Source organism: Rattus norvegicus, chromosome X (genome assembly GCF_021556685.1).
Source record: "Rattus norvegicus strain SHRSP/BbbUtx chromosome X, alternate assembly SHRSP_T2T, whole genome shotgun sequence".
Taxonomy (NCBI): domain Eukaryota; kingdom Metazoa; phylum Chordata; class Mammalia; order Rodentia; family Muridae; genus Rattus; species Rattus norvegicus.
In genome coordinates this window covers 7,486,824-7,509,217 of record NC_141554.1, presented here as the reverse complement: position 1 = coordinate 7,509,217, position 22,394 = coordinate 7,486,824, and the positions used below count along the sequence as shown (strand labels likewise).

General features: G+C 43.1%; 1 protein-coding gene across 4 annotated transcripts; it reads right to left on the bottom strand.

Annotated features, from left to right (window-relative positions):
- Positions 1–6,299: 6,299 nt before the first annotated feature.
- Elk1 (ETS transcription factor ELK1) lies at positions 6,300–22,235 on the bottom strand. 4 transcript variants are annotated; one of them, NM_001108059.3, is given in 7 exon segments: positions 6,300–7,692; positions 7,779–7,880; positions 8,388–8,819; positions 9,348–9,788; positions 13,770–14,013; positions 15,107–15,184; positions 22,086–22,175. In NM_001108059.3, coding segments are annotated over 5 exon segments (1,284 nt in total). In that variant the 5' UTR covers positions 13,980–14,013; positions 15,107–15,184; positions 22,086–22,175; the 3' UTR covers positions 6,300–7,593.
- Positions 22,236–22,394: the final 159 nt, after the last annotated feature.

Below are 22,394 nucleotides of genomic sequence, written 5' to 3'. Positions count from 1 at the left end.
CACTCCTCACAGAGAGGAGGCTTTGGTTTTGTCTGGACTGACCTGCTCTGGAAAGAGGAACCCAGGGCAGGAGGAACTGGGAGGGTATGGCCCCTTAACTCTGACCTCTTCCTTGAGCACTCTACCTCCTCTTTTCTCCCCTCTCCATTTCCTGAGTCACCCTTGATCCTGCTTGGTCACTCAGTCTTTGTCACCTAATACCCCACGCCACCCAGAAATCTTAGTTTTCAGTCAATGCTTTGGAGACAAATTCTCACTAAAGGGCACTGGAGCCTGAAAGTCTGAAGCAATAACCACCTAGGTGTGTGTCAACTTTGGCTTGGCAAGTCACTTTAAATTCTCAGCTTTGGTTTTCCTTTTTTTTTTTTTTTTTTTTGAGATAAGGTTTTGCAACATAGCCACACCTGAAATTTGCTTTGTACACCAGGCTGGCCTTGAACAGGCAAGTAACACCTTGGGTGGCTCATATAATCTTGACTATAGTGGTCAATTTCATGGGGCTTCTGAAGAAGGGTGAAATGAAGGAAGCCCTTGTCAGTCTGTCAAGGAGAAGGCATCAGGGCAGCTACTTTAACTACCATTTTGAAAGCCTAACCCTTTCCTAAAAGTGAGGTTCCTGTGGTCAGCATGTATGTGTGGGAGGTCAATGCAAGGGAAGTGAAAAAGGGAAGTGGCATTGTGTGGGAAGCGATTCAGAATAGGGGAGGTTCAGGCATACACATTGCCTAGGGTGTGTGAGGGTGCATCTGAAGAAACCCTTAGAGTCTACAGGGATAGAGAAAAGACAAAGAGCTGGGCCATAGTCTATTAGAGTACCCAGGGCAGATAATATTCTCTTCTGAGCCTGTTTCCTTTATTGTAAAATGTGCCCACAAGCAGGACCCTGAAAGGTATAGTCCTATAGTCTTAGCTGCTTTGGAGGTTGAAACAAGCAGAAAGAAAGTTCAAGGCTACAGTGTGAGTTCAAGGCTACCCTGGCTGATTTTTGTGGGATTCTGTCTGAAAAATAAAATTTAAAAAGGGGCAGGGTAGAGGTGAGAATGCTCAGTTAAGGTGCTTGCTGCAAAACTTGTTGACCTGGGTTTAATTCCTAGGGCTCACATGGATAAAGGAGAGAACTGACTTCCTCAAGTTGTCCTCTGACATGTGCGCTGTGGCTCATATGTGCAGCGCCTCAATTAAATAAATGTAATAAAACCTTTTAAAGGTTAGAGGTGTAGCTCAGTTGGTAGAGTGATAGCATAGCATTAACGAAACCCTTGGTTTGTTCCTTAGCACCATTTAAATTAGCAACTTGGGTGGGGGAGTGTAGAGGCAAGAGGATCAGAAATTCAAGGCTATCCTTGGCTACACAGCCTGGCTGTGTTTAGTAAACTGGTTTGTTCAACAGTTATTGAGCACCTACTGAGTGTTCTCAGCATTACATGGCTCTCTAACGAGACAGAAAAAAAATCACTGCCTCTGAAGGACTTACTCTACAAGGGGAAACTAGCAGTAAAAATTTTTCACAAAGGTCTCCTGTGACCCCTCTTGGGTGCCAATACTCTCTAGCCTTAGGACACACAAGAATCACTAATAGGGCTTCTTGATCCAACTGCATATTGTTGGATCCTACCTGTTGCTCATTCAGCAGGTGTGGTTAACAAATTAACAGATGTCTAACAAATTCCCAGGAGACACTGATATTGTTTGGAAGAACGTTTTGAGAACCACTATTTTGGTCCCTGGTCCCTTTTTAGTTTTTTTGGTGGGTCATATCTAGAAAATTTACAGTGCCTTGTTTCACTGTTAGTGTGTTAGTGACTGATCCATCTTCAGCCCATTTTCCCCAAAGAAAATCTGAGCTCCACAGACCCGCTTTTAATTTTTTTAAAACAAGCCTCAATGAGCGAAACTGTAGAATCTGCTGTAAAAACAGCACCTTTGTGCCCTGGGGATGTAGTTTAGTGGTAGACTGTCTACCTAGTATGAGCTGGACCTTGGGTTTGATTCCCAGGGTCACAAAAATAAAGAAATAAATAAAAACAACACTCTTGATAATCCACAAAAATGAGCTTAAGAAAGATGACACTTGTTCTCTTGCAGTCACAGATGAGCACCAGTCTACAAATTGAATTAAGATAAAATAAGTTAAAAAAAAAGGGTTGGGGATTTGGCTCAGAGGTAGAGTGCTTGCCTAGCAACCGCAAGGCCCTGGGTTCGGTCCCCAGCTCCGGAAAAAAAAAAAAAGATAAAATAAGTTGATCAGAATTAAAATAGAAGTCCCTCAATAATCTGCACTTGATTTGGGTAGGGGTGATAAAATTTGTTACTATTATCCTGTTATTATTAAAACAATATTATTCTGTTAATATCCACCACAGAAGTACCTTGTTCTCTGAGAGTATATTTGTCTCTGTATGCATTGAACAAAGGAATCTTGTTAAGATTCCATGACTATAGCTGTGGGTGCTATTATCTTGTAAAAAACTAGACTGCAATTCTTTCTGAATGCATTATTCAATCACCTTTTGCCTCACTAATGTTAGAATTGATATTTCTTTTGTTCCTACACAGCATATATCCTCATAGCCCCTGTGGATGAAGGGTATCAACAGTTTTTTTCCCACGTACTTCTAAGGTACTCAAATGACTTCAGATTGCTTATTTAAACAAAGAATGAGAGTCTGGTTTTATTTATTATTGCCTGATAGAATTTACTTATCTGTTCTGTCAGTTTCCCTGAGTATCAACCCAACAAAGGAAGTCTTTTTTTTTTTTAATTAAAAAACGGGAAGGGAGATGAAATAGGGTCTTGCTATTTAGCTCAGGTTGGCCTTGAACTCATGGCTACCCTCTTGAATACCTGGGGTTACAGGCTTGAGACAGACAGACAAAGACAGACAGACAGACAGACACACATACACAGACAGACTTCAATACAACTGTTGTTTTAAAATAAGGTCTTTCTGTGTAGCCCAAGTCTCACACCTAGCAACTCTGCTGCCTCAGAATCCTGAGTATTGAGAAGGGCAGAAACTTTTGTTCATTTTGTTAGCTATGAGGTGTTTAGGACAACAAACAGGCAAGAGATAACAGAAGACAAACAATAAACATCTGCTCAATCAATATATGGAAGTGCTAAGAGGATATTTAAAAAAGTGGGCATCACTTTGCAGCATCTATTTCAAGTGCTAGGACCAGATAAAGCTATCTAGAGACAATGCATGAGGAAGGAGTTCTGGGTAAAGGCCAGCATTTCAAGTTTTGGAGAATTGGAGACTAACTCAGGAGACTCAGCTGGAGAGGCTTGTGGAGAAAGAGAAGAGAGGAGGTCCTGGCACATCCATTCTGTGATCTCTGAGACATGGCTTCATTTAATTTCAATCACATTCTCATGTCATATATGCATGTATATTACCTATATACAGAGTTCTAGTCTTCTATAGTCTCTACTATAGCCTCTTAGGAACAGGCTCACATACTTGTTAAAAATTACATTTATTTATTTACTCTGTGTGTGTGTGTGTGTGTGTGTGTGTGTGTGTGTGTGTGTGTGTTTGCGCCGTGTGTGCGCGCACGCACTCACACACACATGCACTTGTGTAAGAAAACAAGTTTGTAGGAGTGGGTTCTTTCCTCCAATCATTTGAGTCCCAGGGACTAGACTCAGGTTGTCAGGTTTGTCAGTAAGTGCCTTTACCCGCAGAGCCATCTTGCTGGTCTCTTTTTATTTTACTAGGTCAGAGAACAACTTTTGAGGGTGGCTTCTCTCCTTTCAACATGTAGGTTCTGGCGATGGCAAACAGGTTTCCATGTTTATGTGGCTTGTTCACTTAACTGCTGAGTCATCTCAACTGACCTACATGTGACTTTGTGTTCATTTTTTAAGATAACAGGGTTATGTAGCACACATTGCCCCTGAATTTATTATCTAGCCAAAGATGACCTTCAACTCCTAATACTCTTGCTTCTACCTCCCCTGTGCTAGGATTACAGGCATGCACAACCACATTTGGCTATATATATAGTTACATGTGCTTGATTATATAACAATGGCTCAGTCACCATCATTCGCTCAGACTATCATTGTCTCTGCCATGGATCCCCAGCTTCATTAGTCTACCAAGAGTCATAGTCAAACACAGACATACAGTCACAGTCAGACACACACACACACACACACACACACACACACACACACAGGGTTACTATCAACAGTACTTTTTCTAACTAGGTCTGTTTTACCACAAGTTGTACAGTCTCACCATCATAGAACTATTTCCTTTGGCCTAACATTTTCTTACATGTAGTCACTAATGTAATTACCACTAAGTCCCATGAAGTTTCTTATACATATACAATCACCATTTCTTCTCTCCTTTCTCTTTAAACCCACTTAGGTTACATCCCCCCAAATTCTTTATTTATAGCCTGTTCATTACAGTTTCCTCTGAAGACTGTCACCTGAACACACAAAAGCACATTACCTCAGACACCATCTTCCTCATATTAATTTCTTCTCAGTCACCTTTTATCATGTTGACTCCTTTATTCACAGGGTTGTGTTTTGAGACAGGCTTTCACTCTATAGCCTAGGCTGGTTTTTAAACTCACTATGCAGCTAAGCTAGGTTTGAACGCATAGTGATTCTCCTACTTCAGCGTTGTGAGTGCTGGAATTGGAGATATGAGCCACTGTGCCAGCAAAGAATTTCACATATATACAGTTTCTCAGACACTTGTCCCACCAACCTATTCAGTCTCACCATTATTTCCCTTCAGTTCATTTCTGATATATGAGGCCACTAATTCACAATTGCAGTAAGTCTCCTGTGACCAGTCTCGCACATCAGTGGTCAATCAACCACACCATCATTTTCCTCCTATAGTCAGCTGTCATGGATACATCTGTACACTTAATACCCTCCAAGTTTCTCACATCCCCTGGTTGTGGCCATACAGTAAGTAGTTCATTGGCTCAGTCTCATGTGTTTTCCATACATGTGGTTTGATTCAGCTTTATGAAATGTTTCACAGACTTACATATTTCTCAGATACCATTTGGTTGTCAAGTTTCTCTCTCACAATTGCTGACTATGAGTACTTGCTACTGCTGGTCCCATGTGAACAGTCCTTGTTTTCTCCTCAAAGACAGGTTTGTGTTTCAGCAACTCAGTCTCACCAGAACCTGTGGGGAAGCTGTGATTGTTAATTGTAAACCAGCTGCTACCCACTAGTTGCAGCAGGGTAACATATTCAGTCAGTCTCAGTCTCTGTCTCTCTCTGTGTCTCTGTGTCTCTGTGTCTCTCTCTCTCTCTCTCTCTCTCTCATACACACACACACACACACACACACACACACACACACACACACACCAGCCTTTTAGACTTTAGCAGCCACAGCCAATCCATTTCTCCATCTTTTCTGTGGTTTCTATGAATCATTTTACAGTCTTATACCCATGTCTTATCAGTCACTTCTTAGGACTCATGATCATTTTCTCTCATACAATCAACAACTTCCTCCTCCTCCCTTCCTTCCTCCATTTTTTTTTTTCTGAGACAAGGTTTCTCTGTGTATCCCTGGCTATCCTGGAACTTGCTCTACAGACCAGGGTGGACTTGAACTCTGAGATCCACTTGCTTCTACTTCTCAAGTACTGAGATTAAAGGCATGTGCCACCACCACCACCTGGCTCACACAATCAACTTCTTAAACATATACTTCCATGACTTAATTTCACACACAAACCATTCCTCAAATGCTGAGGGTTGCTTGCTACTAAACACTGTTATTTCTCATCTACAAATGGGACTGGAGAAATGGCCTAGGCAATAAAACACTTGTTTTACAAGCATGAGGTCATCTGTTTGATTCCTATAATACAGGTAAAAATTCCAGGCATAGAGGAACATGCTTATAATCCCAGAATTGGGAGGTGGAACCAGGTGGATCCTTGGGGTTTGATGGCCAGCCAGAATATACCAACTGGTAAAGTCTAGGCAAAGGTGAGACCCTGTCTCAAAAGAGGGGACAGTGTTCTAGTGGACAACATACCACACACAAGACCATGCGTACACATGCACAAAAATGTTTTCGGTCACAATTCTGGCCTGTCACCCACAAATCTAAAACCTTTCAGTTTCTCTCACCACACTGGTTACCAATCACCAGTCTGTATCAGTGTCTTTGACATATGCCATCATTTTGCCTCTCTTACAGTCAATCTTTGCCTGGCCCTTATTGTTCTTCCCATACATTCGTGGCTGTCATGGCTCATTTTGGTGACACCAGGAGGAAAAAAAAATAACAACAGCTTTCAGCAACACCTTTAAAAATATATATTTACAGGAACAATTCCCCATTCTCTGGGACTCTTAGAAAAAAAGGTCCATTTTGGGGAAGCAAAACAAACAGTGGAGACGAGTATAGCACCGTCCCCCAAATCACCAACCCCAGATCTTCAGGCCTGGTCTGGGCCAGTGCTGACAGGAGGTGAGCCTGGGAGTCTTTTAATTCACTGCTCTCCAGCCTAGATTGATATAAGACAGGCTCCATGTCCCCCATTCCTCCCTCCCAACTCCAGGGATACTTAAAAGGGTCCTTTGTACCTGCCTACAGGAAATTGGGGGGATGGGAGGAAGGGAGCTGAAAATACATGTTTGGTATCAAAAATAAACACTTGGGGGTGGCAGGAAGACCGCCTCCAAAACCCTTACTTCCCACCCACCTACCTACCCACCCATCCGATATAGGAAGAGATGTTTCCCTCTCCCCTATTGAAAAGCCCCATTTAAAAATAGATTATACTATCAAAATGGAAGGGGGTGGGAGACAGAGACCTGGAGTACTGGCTGGAGGGGCCCCCCAGACGGGGACCATCCCCCCCCCAAAAAAACCCTCCATTGGGAGGTAATAGACAGGCCCCTATGAAATTTGGCAGACAAAGGAATGGCTTCTTAGGGGGAAGAACAACAAAAGGAATATTCCTCTCTGGCCAAAAGGTAACTTGAGAAAAGAACAAGCTGACTGAGAAGAAGGTTGGGGAGGTAGCAATTCCTATTTTAACAGTGTTGATTCCCTCGCTACCACTCCCAAACCATTAAATCGTACAAGTGCTCCCTGGACTCAGAAACAGCCAGGAATAATAAAATCAAACAAATGAGCTCTTCAACTCATGTCTCAAAATGAAGATGGGGCACCCTCAACTCCCCAAGGCAGGCTGAGAAATAAAGAAAGAAAGGTTCTTCTCAAGCCATACCCTGATTGTCTCGTTTTAGGAAAAAATGGGGAGGAAATGGGGGAGATATCTTACCCACTCCCCTAAAAAGGTTGGGCCAGATTCTTCCTAGTGGCCTTCAAAAAATAAATAAATAAACCGCCCCACCACTGAAGTAGGAGACGTGTAAGGGCGGCCACTGGAAGGCTGGCGAAGAAGAAGTTGTCTGTTTTGGGTGGAGGAGTTAAGTGAAATATCCTCTTTCCCAGGAATATCCACCCCACCACAACCAGAGCTTAAGTCTGTCAGTTGAATTGTTTCTCCTTGAGATGGCTAACTGGAGAGTTCAGGAGCATGGATGGATGGACTCCAAAAAGGGGTGGTGATGGTAGTCATGGCTTTTGGGGCCCTGGGGAGAGCACCACGGGAGTCGAGAGGCCATCCACGCTGATGGAAGGGATGTGCACCTGTGCGCTGCCACTGGACGGAAACTGGGGGAAGAACCAAGGATAGGTCATGGATGAGGACCATGCTAGTAAACTCTTACCATTTCCAACACAGGGCTAGGGAATCCTACCTGGAAGGAGAGCTTGGCTGGACTACGCGGTGCAATTGGACTCAGAGTGCTCCAGAAATGGATGCTGGGGGGCAGCGAGCTGGGTGTCAGCAGCACCGGGGTCTGTGGAGACAGAGTGGCAGGAACTCAAATGAACAGATGACAAGTATGAGAAGATGGAAAGAACCTACTTTCAGCACCTCTTCATGGATCTCCTTCAGACTTCTATGGTTACTCCTCACAAGTTCATAAACCTAGAGTATAACTACTAAGACCATGCCTATGACATCCCTCAATCTTTCCACCTAGGAGCCCACCTTCTGTTACTGAAACTTCAATGGGCAAGACTATCCACCAGATTCTATCCATGCACTGCTCTCAAACCTTGTAAGTGACCACCAGAAGAACTCAACTTCCCAGTCTCAAATTTCACCCATATACCTCACTAGGAAACCCAATATGCAAACCCCATGGAAAGCATTAGGGAGTCCGGCTGCTACAAAGTCCTCAGACCTACCCTTCTTAATTAGCTACATCACTTCAGCCTAAGCCTAAGAGTAGTTTGTAGGCTATCAGTGCCAATGTCACCCAGTTAGGCTGCCAGCCCTTACTCCTCTGCAAGGCACTCACCAAGGTATGTGTGGGGAGCAAGGATGGTGTTAGTGCTGGCCCCTGTGCCTGAAGACCAGAGCTTGTTCCTGATCCTGGAGTCCGTTCGGGTCCTTGGCCACCTAGCAGGCTTGGGCTAAGTGGAAGTTCCAGGTCTCGGGGCTTCCGGCCCTTCTGGGGTTGGGTGATCTCAGTGGTGGAGGTGGAGAGGCCACACACCTGTGCTGTATTCTCTGTTAGGATGGCTGGGAGCCGAGCCAGCAGGCCTTCTGAGGGTGAGACTTCTTGTTCAGCTTTGACAGCTTCTGGACTGAAGCCTCCAACCTCTGTAACTTCCAATTCTTCCTTAGGCCCCTCCACTTTGACTTCTGGGGGTTGTGGACGGCCAAAACCTGGGTTCAGACTCAACTCTTCAGATTTCTGGTTTGGGGCCTCTGGTGGGGTTAAGATAACCTGGAAGAGGGGTGTGCACAAAGGGAATGCATAGGAGTGTTTGTGTGTAAAACCTTTTTCTGTGAATCATCCAAGATATCTCTAGAAAGACATTTGGTATTGGGGGGAAGGCTTTACATGCAACATGTTCTCTAACTGGCCATGGGATTTAATGGAAGTAGAAATCCTCTGGGGCAGAGGCTCTGGGTGAGACTCTAGAGGTACCATTGTCATCCATCCTCATACCCATATTAATCAGAAATTCTGGAAATGGGCCCAAGTAATCTGTGTCTTAAGGCCACCCTAGTGATTAGGATCCAAAGCAGGATAATCAGTGCATTATATGTGACCCTATAAGGGACTAATGTACAAGTAGAGGCATAAGTTTGCTCCCTATCCATTTCTTTGAGGGAACATGTATCCCCTCTTCCACCATTATGTCCTGTACCGGGACATCTATCTCTATCCTTTGAGTTTCATACTTCATTTCAGAATGATGCATTCTTCTTCTCCAAGCCCTTTCCTAAATTTCCAAGTTCCAGTACTCACCTGCAGGGGCAGACCAGCCTCTTCTGCCTCCAAGCAGGCTTCTAAGGGGTTTGGACTGGTGCTCCTGCTCCCTGAGGGGGGTGCTGGTACTCCTGCAGGGGTAGTGTTGGGAAGCACTGAGGCAGGCCGAGGATGAAGGGGTGGCTGTGGCTGCAGGGACTGTATTGTGAAGGTAGAATAGAGGCCCGAGCGCATGTATTCATTCCGGCTGCTTCGTGCTAAGCCACCTTGGCCTGTCATTCCTGCACCCTTTGGTGTTCCTGGCTTTCCAGTGGCATTGTCCCCTGGGCCTGAATGGACAGTAGCAGGGGCCATTGCTACGGCCGAGGTTACAGACACCTCAGGCTGGGGTGGGCAGTCTTCAGTGGAGCACCCTGCAACCTCTGGGTAGGACACAAACTTGTAGACAAACTTCTGGCCGCTCACCTTGCGGATGATATTCTGAGAAGTGAAGAACAGGGTGAATGGAGGGTCTTGAGGGCTGCTTCTCTTCTCCTGATGTTTCTTTCCATTTGCTCCTATTTCACTCATCTCTTTTAGGCTTGTGGAGTGCTCCTATCTGTCTATGCATTCCTTTCTTTCTCCCTCTCTGCATCCCTCCCCAGTTTCAACTCCTTCTCTGGGCTTCCTTTACTCTTTCTTCAGTGTCCTCCCACCCATCTCCCTTCAACTCTTTTTCTGTCAATTCATCTTCATTTGTCTAATTCCCCTTTCCCTACTGACTACAGGGACTTATTTAGGGGAATAGAGGTGAGATCTATGGACCTGGGTTTAACAGACTCAGTTTTTGGGAATGTTAATAGAACTGCAATAGTAAAATGAAGTAACTGATACATGTTGAAAGAGACTAAATTAGTGTAGACGAATAGGGAGATAACATGATTGATACAGAGGGCTTTTCTAAAAATTTATTGACTGACTGACTGTCCAGGGGAAGGGAAATGAAGGTGACTGAATGATTGACTGTGGGGTATAAGTGTGCACATGTAAAGGTCAGAAGGCAAATTGTAGAAGATGGTTGTCTCCTTCCAGTATGTGACTCCCAGGGATTGAACTCAGGTTCTCAGGCATGGCAACAAGAGCCTTTACCTGCTACACCATCTCCTTGGCCAGAGATAGTGGATTTTTAAAAGCTAGTGATGCTGATATGGAACACAGAAAGTGTGTTGGTTATTTGTTTTTGTTAATTTGACACAAGATAGAGTCATCTAAGAAAAGAAAAAAAATGCCTCTGTCAGATTGTCTTTAGGCAAGTGAGTAGGCACTGCCTACTGTGGGTGGTCCTGGGCTGTATAAAAGAGGTAGCTGAACAAGCTATGAAAAGCAAGCCAGTTAGTGTTCCTCCAGGGATTTGGCTTCAGTTCCTGTCTCCAGGTTCCTATCTTGACTTCCCTCTATGATGGACCTTGCTAAGCCCTCTCAGTGGCAAGAGATGGTGGATTTTTAAAGATGAAGTAAACCCTTTCCTCAAGCAGCTTTTGGTCACAGTGCTTATCGCAGCAATAGAAGCACACTATGATAGAAATTGGTACCAGAGAGGGCTTACTGCTATGACAGACCTGACCATGTTGTTTTGGAAAGGGCTGTGGTAGCATCTGGAACTTTGGGCTGCAAGAGCTTACTGTTTAGAGCTTTGGATGAGATGCTTGGAAGATAATTCTGAGAGCAGTGCAATTGTAGAGGCCTCGCTTGTGAAACTTCAGAGGGAAGTTTGAAAGCACCCTTCCCAGTCTCTATAGGGGTCGTTTACGTGATATTTTGTATTAAGACTCTGTGGTTTCTTGTTATCTGGAACTGAAGGATCAGCTTTGATTAATAAGAGACCAGCACCCCTGAAGTGAAACCTTTGCTTTATCGGTCAATCAACAGTGATTAGCAGAGGCTGACAAAAATCAGTTGTAAGGAGAGATCAGCATCACTGAGGTAAAATCTTTCAGGAAGTGTTACCTCAGGGTCAGTATACAGACCCTGTGGTCCAGAGGGGGCAAGGATGCATATTATGCTGGTAGCTTGAACTGTGTAAGAAGAATGGTATTTCACATGGTATTTGGCATAAAAGCTGTGTGCCAAGGGGTTGTGGAGAGCAGCTGAGGCCTAGTACTTTCAAAAGCCAGGAGAAGTTACTGGTGAAGATGAAGCCTCAGTTGCAATAGATGTTCTAGGATTGAAAGGGTCATAGAGAAAGGTGGGGTTCAGTACCATATGATAGGGTTGGAGTCCCTGCAGAGAGGCTAAGGGCCAGTGGTGAAGGTGCATCCTGAGTTGCAGTGGAGACCCCAGCCTACTGGTGAAGCAAAGACTGTGGGACCACAACTTAGAATGGTGAAAGTGTGATATGGAACTAGTCTCAGGCCAGGAGATGCAGATGGTGCAGCTGGAGAAGTAGAGCTTCCCATCCAAGCTCTTTGAAACCTAAAAGATCATGAGTAAAGTTCCAAGTGCCAGATGTTGACCTACAGGATTTAATGTACACTGCTAGAGTTTCGTTTTGTTTGCTTTGCTTGTAACTGGCTCTTTCCTCTTGGAGTAAGAGTAAGAGAGCACTTATATTTTTTTTTTTATTTTATAGGCGCTGACAGTTGATACTAGATATTTTAGATACATTGAATCTTTGAAGTGTTTAAGAGGACTTTCAAAGTTATGTTTTATTTTGTGATATTGATATTAACATGAGATATTGGGGATAAATACAAAGGTAATGATTATACTCTAATAATGATGTACTGGGGTGTCAAGATGACAAAAGGGTCAAATGTCCTGGTTAGCCTTTTGTCAACTTGATACAAACTACAGTTATCTAGGAAGAATGACCTTCAATTAAGAAAGTATGGCCATCAGATGGCCTGTAGGCAAGTCTGTTGGACATTTTACTGATTAATGATTGAAGTGGTAGGGGCCAGCATACTTAGAGTGGTAGGTGGTCATGGGTAGTATAAAAAAAAAAGCACACTGAGTGATCCATGGGGGAGCAAGCCAGTGAGCAGCCTTCCTCCATGGCCTTTGCTTTAGTTTCTGCCTCCAGTTCTTCTCTAGGCTTCTCTCATTGATGGACTGTGACATGGAACTATAAGAGAAACAAACCCTTTCCTTTTGATCACCATGCTTATCCTAACAAGAAAATAGACTAGGACAGAAATATCACAAAAGGTAACAGGCGATGTTTCATTATTAGTACCATTCTGGATATTTAAGCTAAAGCACTAAGAAAGTGAGGTAACTGGCAGTAATTAGAGAAGAGAGTGAGAAGCTGGTGTAATCATGAGGAGGGAATAGCAAGGTTTGCTTGAGTGAGTCAGAAAACATGCTTTGAGGTATCTTAGGATACATACGGTTTGGGCGGATTCAGGGATGACCTGGTGGTCTCAGAGGACAGAACAAGTCATTATTTTGGAGGTTTGAACTGAAAGAGTAATGTATGAAACTGGAATATATGCCATAAACTACCAAGGACAGAAAGCAGAGGTGAGAATTATTTGGGGAGGGGGCATGAACAATATGGGGCACTAGGCATTTTGGTGAAGGTCTTAATGCTGGTCATGGGTATCCTTGTATTTTTCAGAAAATGAAGGAAAAGGGATAATTATTAATATTGTCTTGAAGGTTTACACTGAAGAAATATGAAATATTAGTATAAATATTGGGGGAAATACAATGTAGTTCTGGGAGCTTGAGAGTGTACGATGAGAAAAATCTAAAAATTGAGCTGCAGTAGTAAGATGACAAAATAAAACAAGTGGTATAGATACTAAGGCTGCTCTAGGAATCTAAGAGGAGTAGGTATGAGCTGGCACTACAAACATTTTTCTGGAGCACTTAAAGGAAAAGATTTGTAATCTCAGCACTTAGGAGACTAAACAAGAAGAATGCAAGTTTAAGGTCATCTTCGGCAACACAAAGAGAGCCTGCCTCAAAAATAAAAACAAACAAAAAAAAAACCAAAACAAAACAATCAACAAAAAGACCCCAAGTGATTAAAGATATTGGGGGTTCTAGAAAAGGGAGTAAGGAAACTTAGTATTATAATGTCAGGATGATTTTGAGTCTGAGGAATAAGAACATTGATTATTCTGTAGTAAGAGAAGATTAAAATTGGTCTGAGGGTTCCGAAAAACACACTTATTATCTCCAAGCATGCATGAAACTAGAGGATAGGGCAAAAGTTAGTAAATTTTAATATCATTTTCAAAGTTGTAGCTATACCAATTGAGACAACAAAATGAAATTTCTAAGCCAGAAGTGTAATTCCAGGGACTGGGGGTAGAGACAGGAGGACAGTGAAACTGAGGTCAGCTTAGACTAACATAGTTAAATTCCAGACAAATCTAGACTATATTATAAGACCTTGCCTCAAAAGGAAAAAATAAAAGGAGTTTTTCTAACAGTAATTTCAAGGGTTTCCAGTCCTGGTCTTTGAGGCCATACCTTATCATAGTAGTAGCGCAAGGCCCGGCTAAGCTTGTCATAATTCATGTTGGTCTTGTTCTTGCGCAGTCCCCATAGCCGGGCCACCTCTTCTGCATCCACCAACTTGAACTCACCACCATCCCGTGAGGTCCAGGAGATGATGTGGCCATTACCTTGTTCTCTTAGAAGCTGCAGCAGAAACTGCCACAGTGTCACAGATGGGTCCATCACTAGGGAAGCACTCACGCCATCCCAGGGGTACCTGGAAGACAGTAAAAATGATTCCTTTCTTGTTACTTTGACTCCATTTCTGTTCCCAAATCTCATTACTATCCCCTAAACAGTCTCCTAAACTCCCCCATGTAACTTTGGATGCCCCATGTATTTCACATGTGTGACAAAAAAAAAAAAAGAATTAAAAGAAAAAACTATGTATGTCTGTAACTATATGTAAACATGTGTGCTAGTGCCAAGGGAGACCAGAAGAGGGCAATGGATTCCCTGGAGCCAGAGTTACAGGCAGTTCTAAGCTGCCCAAAATGGATGGTGCTGGGAACTGGACTCTTGTTTCGCTGTGAGAGCAGCAAGCGCTCTTTTTTTTTTTTTTTTTTTTAAGATTTATTTACTTATTTTATATACAGCATTCTGCCTGCATATGTGACTGCAGGCCAGAAGAAGGCACCAGATCTCATTACAGATGGTTGTGGAGCCACCATGTGGTTGCTGGGAATTGAACTCAGGACCTCTGGAAGAGCAGTCAGTGCTCTTAACCGCTGAGCCATCTCTCCAGCCCGCAAGCACTCTTTATATTGAGCCCTCAGTCCAGTCCTGATAAACATGAATCTTTAGGAGCCAGAGGGAAGACAGAATACAACCTAAGCCCCAAAGAGTTCCAATTAGTTATTGGAGTCTGTGACTAGGTTATACTATATAGCAAAAAGGAATTCTGAGGTGAAATTAAGATTACAGACCTTAAGATATAGCAATTGCTCTGGTTTTATTTGAGGTCAACCACTGTATGAGCTCTTTTAAAAGCAGAAAAATGAGGCTAAAACAGAGTCTAGGGGCAGAATGGCAGGGGAAGGACTTTCCCTGCTATTCCTTATTTTGGAGAAGGCTCTAAGACAGGAAAATTGGGCATCTCCACAATTTTGGAATGACCCTCAGCCTAAAGCCAATAAGGAAATGTCAGTATTACAACTCAAGGGACAACTTGAATGAGCAGCAAACAAACCTCTTCTAGAAAGAACTAAAAGTCATGCCAAGATCTTAATGCTTGCCTAGCAAGATCAATGTTGGGTTTCTGAGACTATCAGATGATAAATGTATAATTTTTTTAAATGACAAAGTCTTACTATGTAGCCAGGCTGGTCTTGAACTCTTGCCTCAGCTTCCTGAGTACTGGGAATAAAGGTAGGTGTGCACCAATGTACCTACAGAAATGTGTAAGTTTCAAGGACATCAAGTTAGAGATAATTTACATAGTGGGACTTGAAAAAAAGTGAAACATCCATGACTTGACCCATATTATCTATCTATCTATCTATCTATCTATCTATCTATCTATCTATCTATCTATCCATCCATCCATCCATCCATCCATCCATCCCACCCACCCACCCACCCACCCACCCTATCTCCCCATCAACTTTTCTGGGATATGCCCTTGCAGGCGTTGTTCACTGTACATGGGGCTCCTTTCCTCTTTTGAGCAATCATCCTCCAAAAAACCAGAGAGGGCCCACTGAAAGGTCATTTGCTTTATGAAGATGTCCTGAATCTGAATACTTATTCTTTTCTGCCCCCTGGTCCCCCATTTTCCTAACCCATGATTGTCCCTGTATGGTTTAGGCTTTTAAAATTTTTTCTTTTTGGTTCTTTTTTTTTTTTTTTTGGGTTCTTTTTTTCGGAGCTGGGGACCGAACCCAGGGCCTTGCGCTTCCTAGGCAAGCGCTCTACCACTGAGCTAAATCCCCAACCCCAATTTTTTCTTTTTGATGAGCACATATTCACTATACATAGCAGGTTTCATTATAACATTTCTAATATAATGACTTTGATTACATTTACCTCCATTACCATATCCTGTTCCCCTCCCTTCCCACTGATTACCTTCCTCTGCCCAACTAGGCTTCTTTGTATGACTTTTTTCTGTGATCCAGTGAATTTCAGTAGAGTTGCTTACAAGGACAGGTGAGGCTTTGTTTTCAGGAGCACAGACACCTTACCAGTGACTATTCCACTGAAGTAACCATTAAAAACATTTAAATCCCCAGGAAAGGATGGGGGCCACACAAATCCTTGTTTGTTTTTCTTTCTTTTTTTGCCATTGTTGCTACTCTTTTGATAGGGTCTTATGTAGTTCAAGCTGTCCTCAAACTCCTGATACTATTGTCTCCATCTCCCAGGTGCTGAGATTACATATCCCAGCATACAAGGCAGCTACTTCTTTCTGCAGTGTTGGAGATCAAATCCAGGGTCTTATACATGTTAAGCACAAGTTTTATCACAGAGCTTTACCCTAAACCCATGTCTTTTTTTAAAAACATGCATGTATTTATTCTTTAATATTATGTCAGCCACTGCAGAAAGGCATCTTGCCTACTGCACAATCAACCTAACTCTAAAGTCAGACTTTATGGTTTAAATCCTGGATCTGCCAGTTATTAGCTGTCTAGAGTCTGGTCAAATTCATTAGCTTTTCTTGTATCCCAAATCTTCTCATCTGTGAAACTGGGATAGTAATATATGTGCTTGGGATATAAGCTTTACATAAATATTTTCCAATTTGTTCGCAAATCTTTTGTTCTGCTATCCCTAAATCCATGAACAAAGGTTTCTTTTTAATTCTTTTGGCAATAGAACATGGTTGGAAAGAAAGCAAGGCCCATTCTGTTTTTTATTGATCCTTGCTTAGTGTGAATGTTCATACATTCTGGTCCAGAGGTCTAAAAGCAGCTAGTGACAGAGCTGGCTGAGGGTGTTATGTAACATATCATATGTGCACCATGCTACCTTTCTAAACTGAAAAATTCACAATTCTGAAATACATCTGGTCTATGGGGTTTTAGATAAAGGCATAGGCTATTATTTTTATAGGCATTGACTCATTTATCTCTCATCTCAACTCAGAAAAGTAGGCATTTTTCTCCTTTTGCAAAGGAGATATTCTTATTATAGTATCACTAATTTTACACAAGGCAAAAGATGTCCAAGTGACTTCGCTATGTCACACTGTTGTGACAATTCCTGCATTTGACCCAAGTATCATACTCCAGAGGTCTAAGTGGTTTTGTTGTTTGTTTATTTTTAGAGATAGGGTCTATATAGCCTAGGGTAGCCTCAAACTTGCCATACAGCTGAAGATAACCTTAAACTATTTTACCTGCTTCCACCTCCCTAGTACTGAGATACTTGGCATGGGTCACCATGACCAGCTTCAGGGGTCTTGAGCATTTAACTACCTACACCAGATTCTTTGTGCACATATTATGGTTTCCAGTTTAGTGTTTTTATAGGATTCCTTAGTGTTCAAATGAATGGGTCTCTGTTTCTTGGGCCTTCTCTTGGGCTCTTTCCCTTCTGTTTGTTTTATCTTATATTTTATTATTATCCCTTAGAAGCCTATTTCTTTTCTTTTCCTTTCTTCCTGTTTTTTAGACTGGGTCTGTATAGTACTGACCGTCCTGAAACTAGCAGGATGGCCTTGACCTTAGAGGTCCATCTCCCTCTGCCTCCCGAGTTCTGAGATTAAAGGCACTTTACTACTGCCCGCTTTCTGTTGTTGTTTTTGTGAGATAGGGCTTTTCTGTATAATAGCCTTGGTTACCTTGGATTACAGGCATGCCCCATAACTATCCTGCTGCCTGTTTGTTTTCCAATGGGAGGGGAGGTGGGGAAGAACCAGGAGTAGAGGTGGGGGTAAACTATAAGCTGTGTGTGTGTGTGTGTGTGTGTGTGTGTGTGTGTGTGTGTGTAGAGGGGTGGGAGAAAGAAATCTAAGTTCAATAAAAAAAGCAAAACAAAATATCACTTCAACAGAAGGATGTTCATGTTCACTTGTTATCCCACGATTACCCTTTCCCATAAGCAAACTGGAACTAACCCTGAACCTGCCTAAGTCCCTGCCAGTTAATCAACCAGCTGTCTACCTGGCTGGGATAGCTGGATTAAGAATAAACCTTTTAAGGTTTTGAAGAACCTATGATTTAGGTTTATAGCTTTATTCTTTAATCTGCATGAAATTACAGTATGATCCTCATACGTCTAAGCCAGTTCAAGGTTCATTTAGCAGAAACAGTGTTAGGCAGCTGTCCAAATTACAGTGCCAAGGGACAGTGGATCAGAGTGCCCTCCTCAGAGCTCTAAGGGACTAAATATTTCCCAAACCAGATTCTTTCAGAGTGCAGTGTGACCCCTAGTGGCAAAGATAGGCAACTTCACCACCTCCTCCGAGCTATGCCAGAACCCAGCAGCTGAGTGAAATCTGCCCAACTAGTGTCTAGCCTACCAAAGACACAGGCAGCATTTGATTATTGCTTCTTTCACATAGGTCCTAGCAAGCATCCTAGTCACCTGCCCTTCTCAGAAGCCTTTCCTTCCACTCCTTACCTCACTCGCTGGGTGCCTCAAAACAGCTTAGGACACAACACAGTCCCTGCATGTTAGTAAAACCCACACATTCATAGGGCAGTAAGAACTGTTTCAAAAAAGAAAACAAAATAATAACACCATCCAAAAGGTGGATTGCGTTACTGTCTCCATTTTGCAGACAGGTCAGTGAATGTGGAGAAAGATGTTAAATAAGGTCTCATCCTTGGGTGAGTTGCTGGATGCTGGCAGTCAGAGTTAAAACTCAGCATTCCTAGCCCCTCAAGGCCAGTTCTCTAAGAAGAAAACACAAACGGGCAAGATCCCAGAGTGACAAGTAGGACACTTCCCTGAGGAAGTGATGTTTGGTGGAAGGGAGGTAGCAAGTCATATTGATGTTCATGGGAAGGATAATTTTGAAGTGTCTAGTTGAGGCACACAATGTTCCTTGCCAGGAGTGCTATTTCCTCCTTGGACTAATTCTATCACACCATCTAATCCCTCCCAGGTAGAATTTTTCCTCTGCATTGAATGCATGGAGTAACTTGTTTGTCCTTGCAAATTTGCTCTGTCCTGATCTTCACAGCCTCACACTCTGCCCTGTTCTGTGTGACTTTGAGCAAGTTGTTCAGCCTCTTTATGCCTTGTTGAATATCTGTAAAATAGGATATTTTACTCTCAAATCAAAAAAGAATAAAAAAAGGTCTATATATGTAAAGTGTCTATAGCACATGGTAGAAACACCATAAATGTTAGCCCTTAGGTTGTGTGTCATCCTCCTCCCTCCCCCTCAACTTTCTATAGGACTCTACCATCTGGCTTTCATCATTTCTATGACCTTGTCTTCTACCCCTCCCCCTTAACTTGTTTCCAGCCACACTGGCTTTTTACGTAGTAGCCATAATCTGGGCTTCAGGGTCTTTGCATTGAGTGTTCTTTCTGGTACACATTATGGTGTCCTCCTTTGTTTCCTTCAGGCCTTAACGCATGAGTCACATTTTCAAGTGTAGCATGCCTTGTTTCTAAGATTTCAAACACCTTGATACCCTAGTCCTATTTGTCCCACTTCATGTCTATTCCTTAGCATTTGTACAACGTGATATCTAATTTTACCTATTTATACAGTCTGTCTCCCTCACTTTTAGTAATGTCTGCTTTCTATGTACAGGGATTTCTGCCTGTTCTGCTTCTCCATATCTCCAGCATCTAGAATGAATGCCTGGTGCTTAGTGAATAGCTGTTAATATTCTTACATCTCTTTTCTTTTATATCTGCACCCACCTTGGTGATGTCTGGGATACAATTTTCATTGTCAGTTTTGTGATAGGATCTCACTCTATAGTTCAGGATGGTCTGAAACTATGTCACCCAGGCTAGTTTTTATTTCTGGTAAATTCTCTCTTGGTCTTCCATGCTGGAAATATATAGCTGTGAGCCATCACCAACAGTCTAGATACTACACCTCCCCCAAGTTAATTTGTGCAGCAGATTATTTCAAGTACCTACTGTACAGAAGGCACATTTTTACATGAAGGTAGAACACTGAATAGGCAGATAAAGCCTGTAAGTCCCCATAGGATGTTTATTCTGAGAAGAGATAGACATGTATATAAGCTGTATAGTGTACCTAACCATGATAGAGTACAAAGGGACAAAGCAAGGAGGAAAGAGATGTGAACTCTGCTGGGTATGCAAAATCAGATGGTCAAGGAGGGGTGGATGTTGATTACTTTGTTTCACACAAAAAACATCATTTGAAACATTTTTATATGTATCTTTTATGCACCATTATACATTATATCCCAAGCACCAGTGTGACAAATACTTGTTTTACTGAAATAACACTATTCAGATGCAAAGACATGTAAGCACTCTCTCAAACATCTTTTCTATTTACGCCTTTTCAAATCACCAACGTCACATTTCTGTTAACACATCCTTTCACACTCATTTTATTCTCAAATGGCATTCTTACAAATATCTTTAGTGTGCTCCCTGCACAGGGTAGTGAAAAAATTCCTTTGGGTTTTAGGACCTTGGAAGTTGCCACACAGAGATATGGGAGTAGAGTTAAGGGAGAAAGAAGAGCTAATGCAAAGGCCCTGAGGCCCGCCTGTACCTGCTATTTTTGAGAAGCAGTGAGGAGGTCAGCAATGCTGTAGCATGGGTCTGAAATGTGGAGATGAAGGAGGTAAGGAGAGTTGACTTGTTTAATTAACCCATATATTTTTTATCCAGACTGGAAAGGATATAGTTCTGACTCCCCCATTTTAGCCCAGTACAGGGAGAAAGTAGTTAAGCACTGCTGGGACTTGAGGTGATGGGTCCTGAGACCAGTGTAGAATGAGACAGCTCTGTTGGCAGAAAACACAGCAGAAACAAAAGCCTGGTAACTGGAACAAGTTTGGCTGTTAAGGAATGCACCCTCTTATGGGATGCAATGAGGTAAGAGAGGGGCATGTCAAAAGTGTTCTTCTACCTAAGTAGTTACTAGGCCATCTCTGAGTAAGGCTTTTAACCTTCATATGCCCTAGTTTTCTCAGTTACCTGTCTCACAGGGCTATGATGAGGAATAAGCAAGCTGGAGACTATAGAACACTCTGCCTGCTTACACAGTAAGTGTAAAGTATAAAGGTTAGATCCAATTGTCATTAACATTAGGACCACTACTGTACTTGAGTACTGTAGCAAAGTAAAATGTCTAGTGCTTAAGGGTGTCTATGAGGAGACATGGTATACATTAAAAGTCCCTGGGTTTCACAAGTACACAGGACCTCCTAAGAGATGGGGGACAGAGAAGATTGACCCAGTACATGGAGAGAAGGAGGGAAGTAAAAGTACAAAGCCTATCTTCTTTGGGGAGGGATTGCAAGCTCTGAACTCTGAAGGATATGAGAGAATGTAAACACTGGGGTGGCAGAAGGTTTCTGAACAGAACCATTACAGAAGTGAGATATGGTTTAAGCTGATTCCTTTACAACCACAGAGAAGAAAAGCCATCACATAATGACATAATGATTAATTAAAATGAAGGATAGGACAAGGCCATAGACTGGGCTGTTGAAAATATACAAAAATATATACAAAAATACAAAGCACCAAATTGACCCACTGTTAAAAGGAAGCAGTCCAAAGATCGGAGTCTACATATAAAGGAGGAAAAGTCAGGATGGTGATAGAGGGATATGAATGCAAGCATGCAAACTAATTCACGGTAAGATGGGGGCAGTAGGAGGAGGTGCACTGGGGAGACCCAAGGGGCAATAATATAAACTTGGGTGAACTCACTGTTGAACAAACATGGGGTGTCTGGAGTGGGTAGAGTGCCATATTTTGATTCACTACAATAAACATGAGGGGTTCACTAAACAAGGCTACAGAAGGCTCCCCTTAAATATGAGGCTAGGGGAAATGGAAACATTTTAGACACATCTACTACTAAAGGGGGACTGGACAATGCAACAGACTCGTTCCCAGTTAAGTGGGGGTTGGGGAGGGCAAGACCACAGACGAGTCCATTAAGTTGGGGTGGGGAAAATCATAAGCTCACAGACCGATCCATTATACAGACAGCAGGAGGTTAGTTCACGTTCAGATCCACTATAAAGGGCAAAAGGAGCAGGCAAGGACAATCAGTTGATGGTAGTGGAGCCAAACACCGGCAGGCCGGGCCAAGCCTTGCGTGGGGGAGAAGATACGTAGGGTCATGGTCAGGGGCCTCCACCTTGTGGGCCTGGGGCTCACCTGCGTGTGGCGCGGCGGTGGCAGCGGCAGCTCCGGGGGGCGGGGGCTCCATACGAGGCCCCACCGCCCCCCAGGCCCGGGTTCCAAGGCGGCGGCGGCGGCGGCGGCGGCGGCTGAAGCAGCAACCAGAAGCCGCCCCTGCGTTTCCCCAGCGCTCACGTGGGCCCTCGTGGGAGGAGCCAAGCCTTCTGCTGCTCGTTGATTGGATAAAATGCCAAGACTCCAAGCGCAGCTTCAGGGCCTGGTGGCGGTGGTATTGGAATCCTAACAGAGCTATGACATGATAGGCTTAAAGGGGATTGATGGACT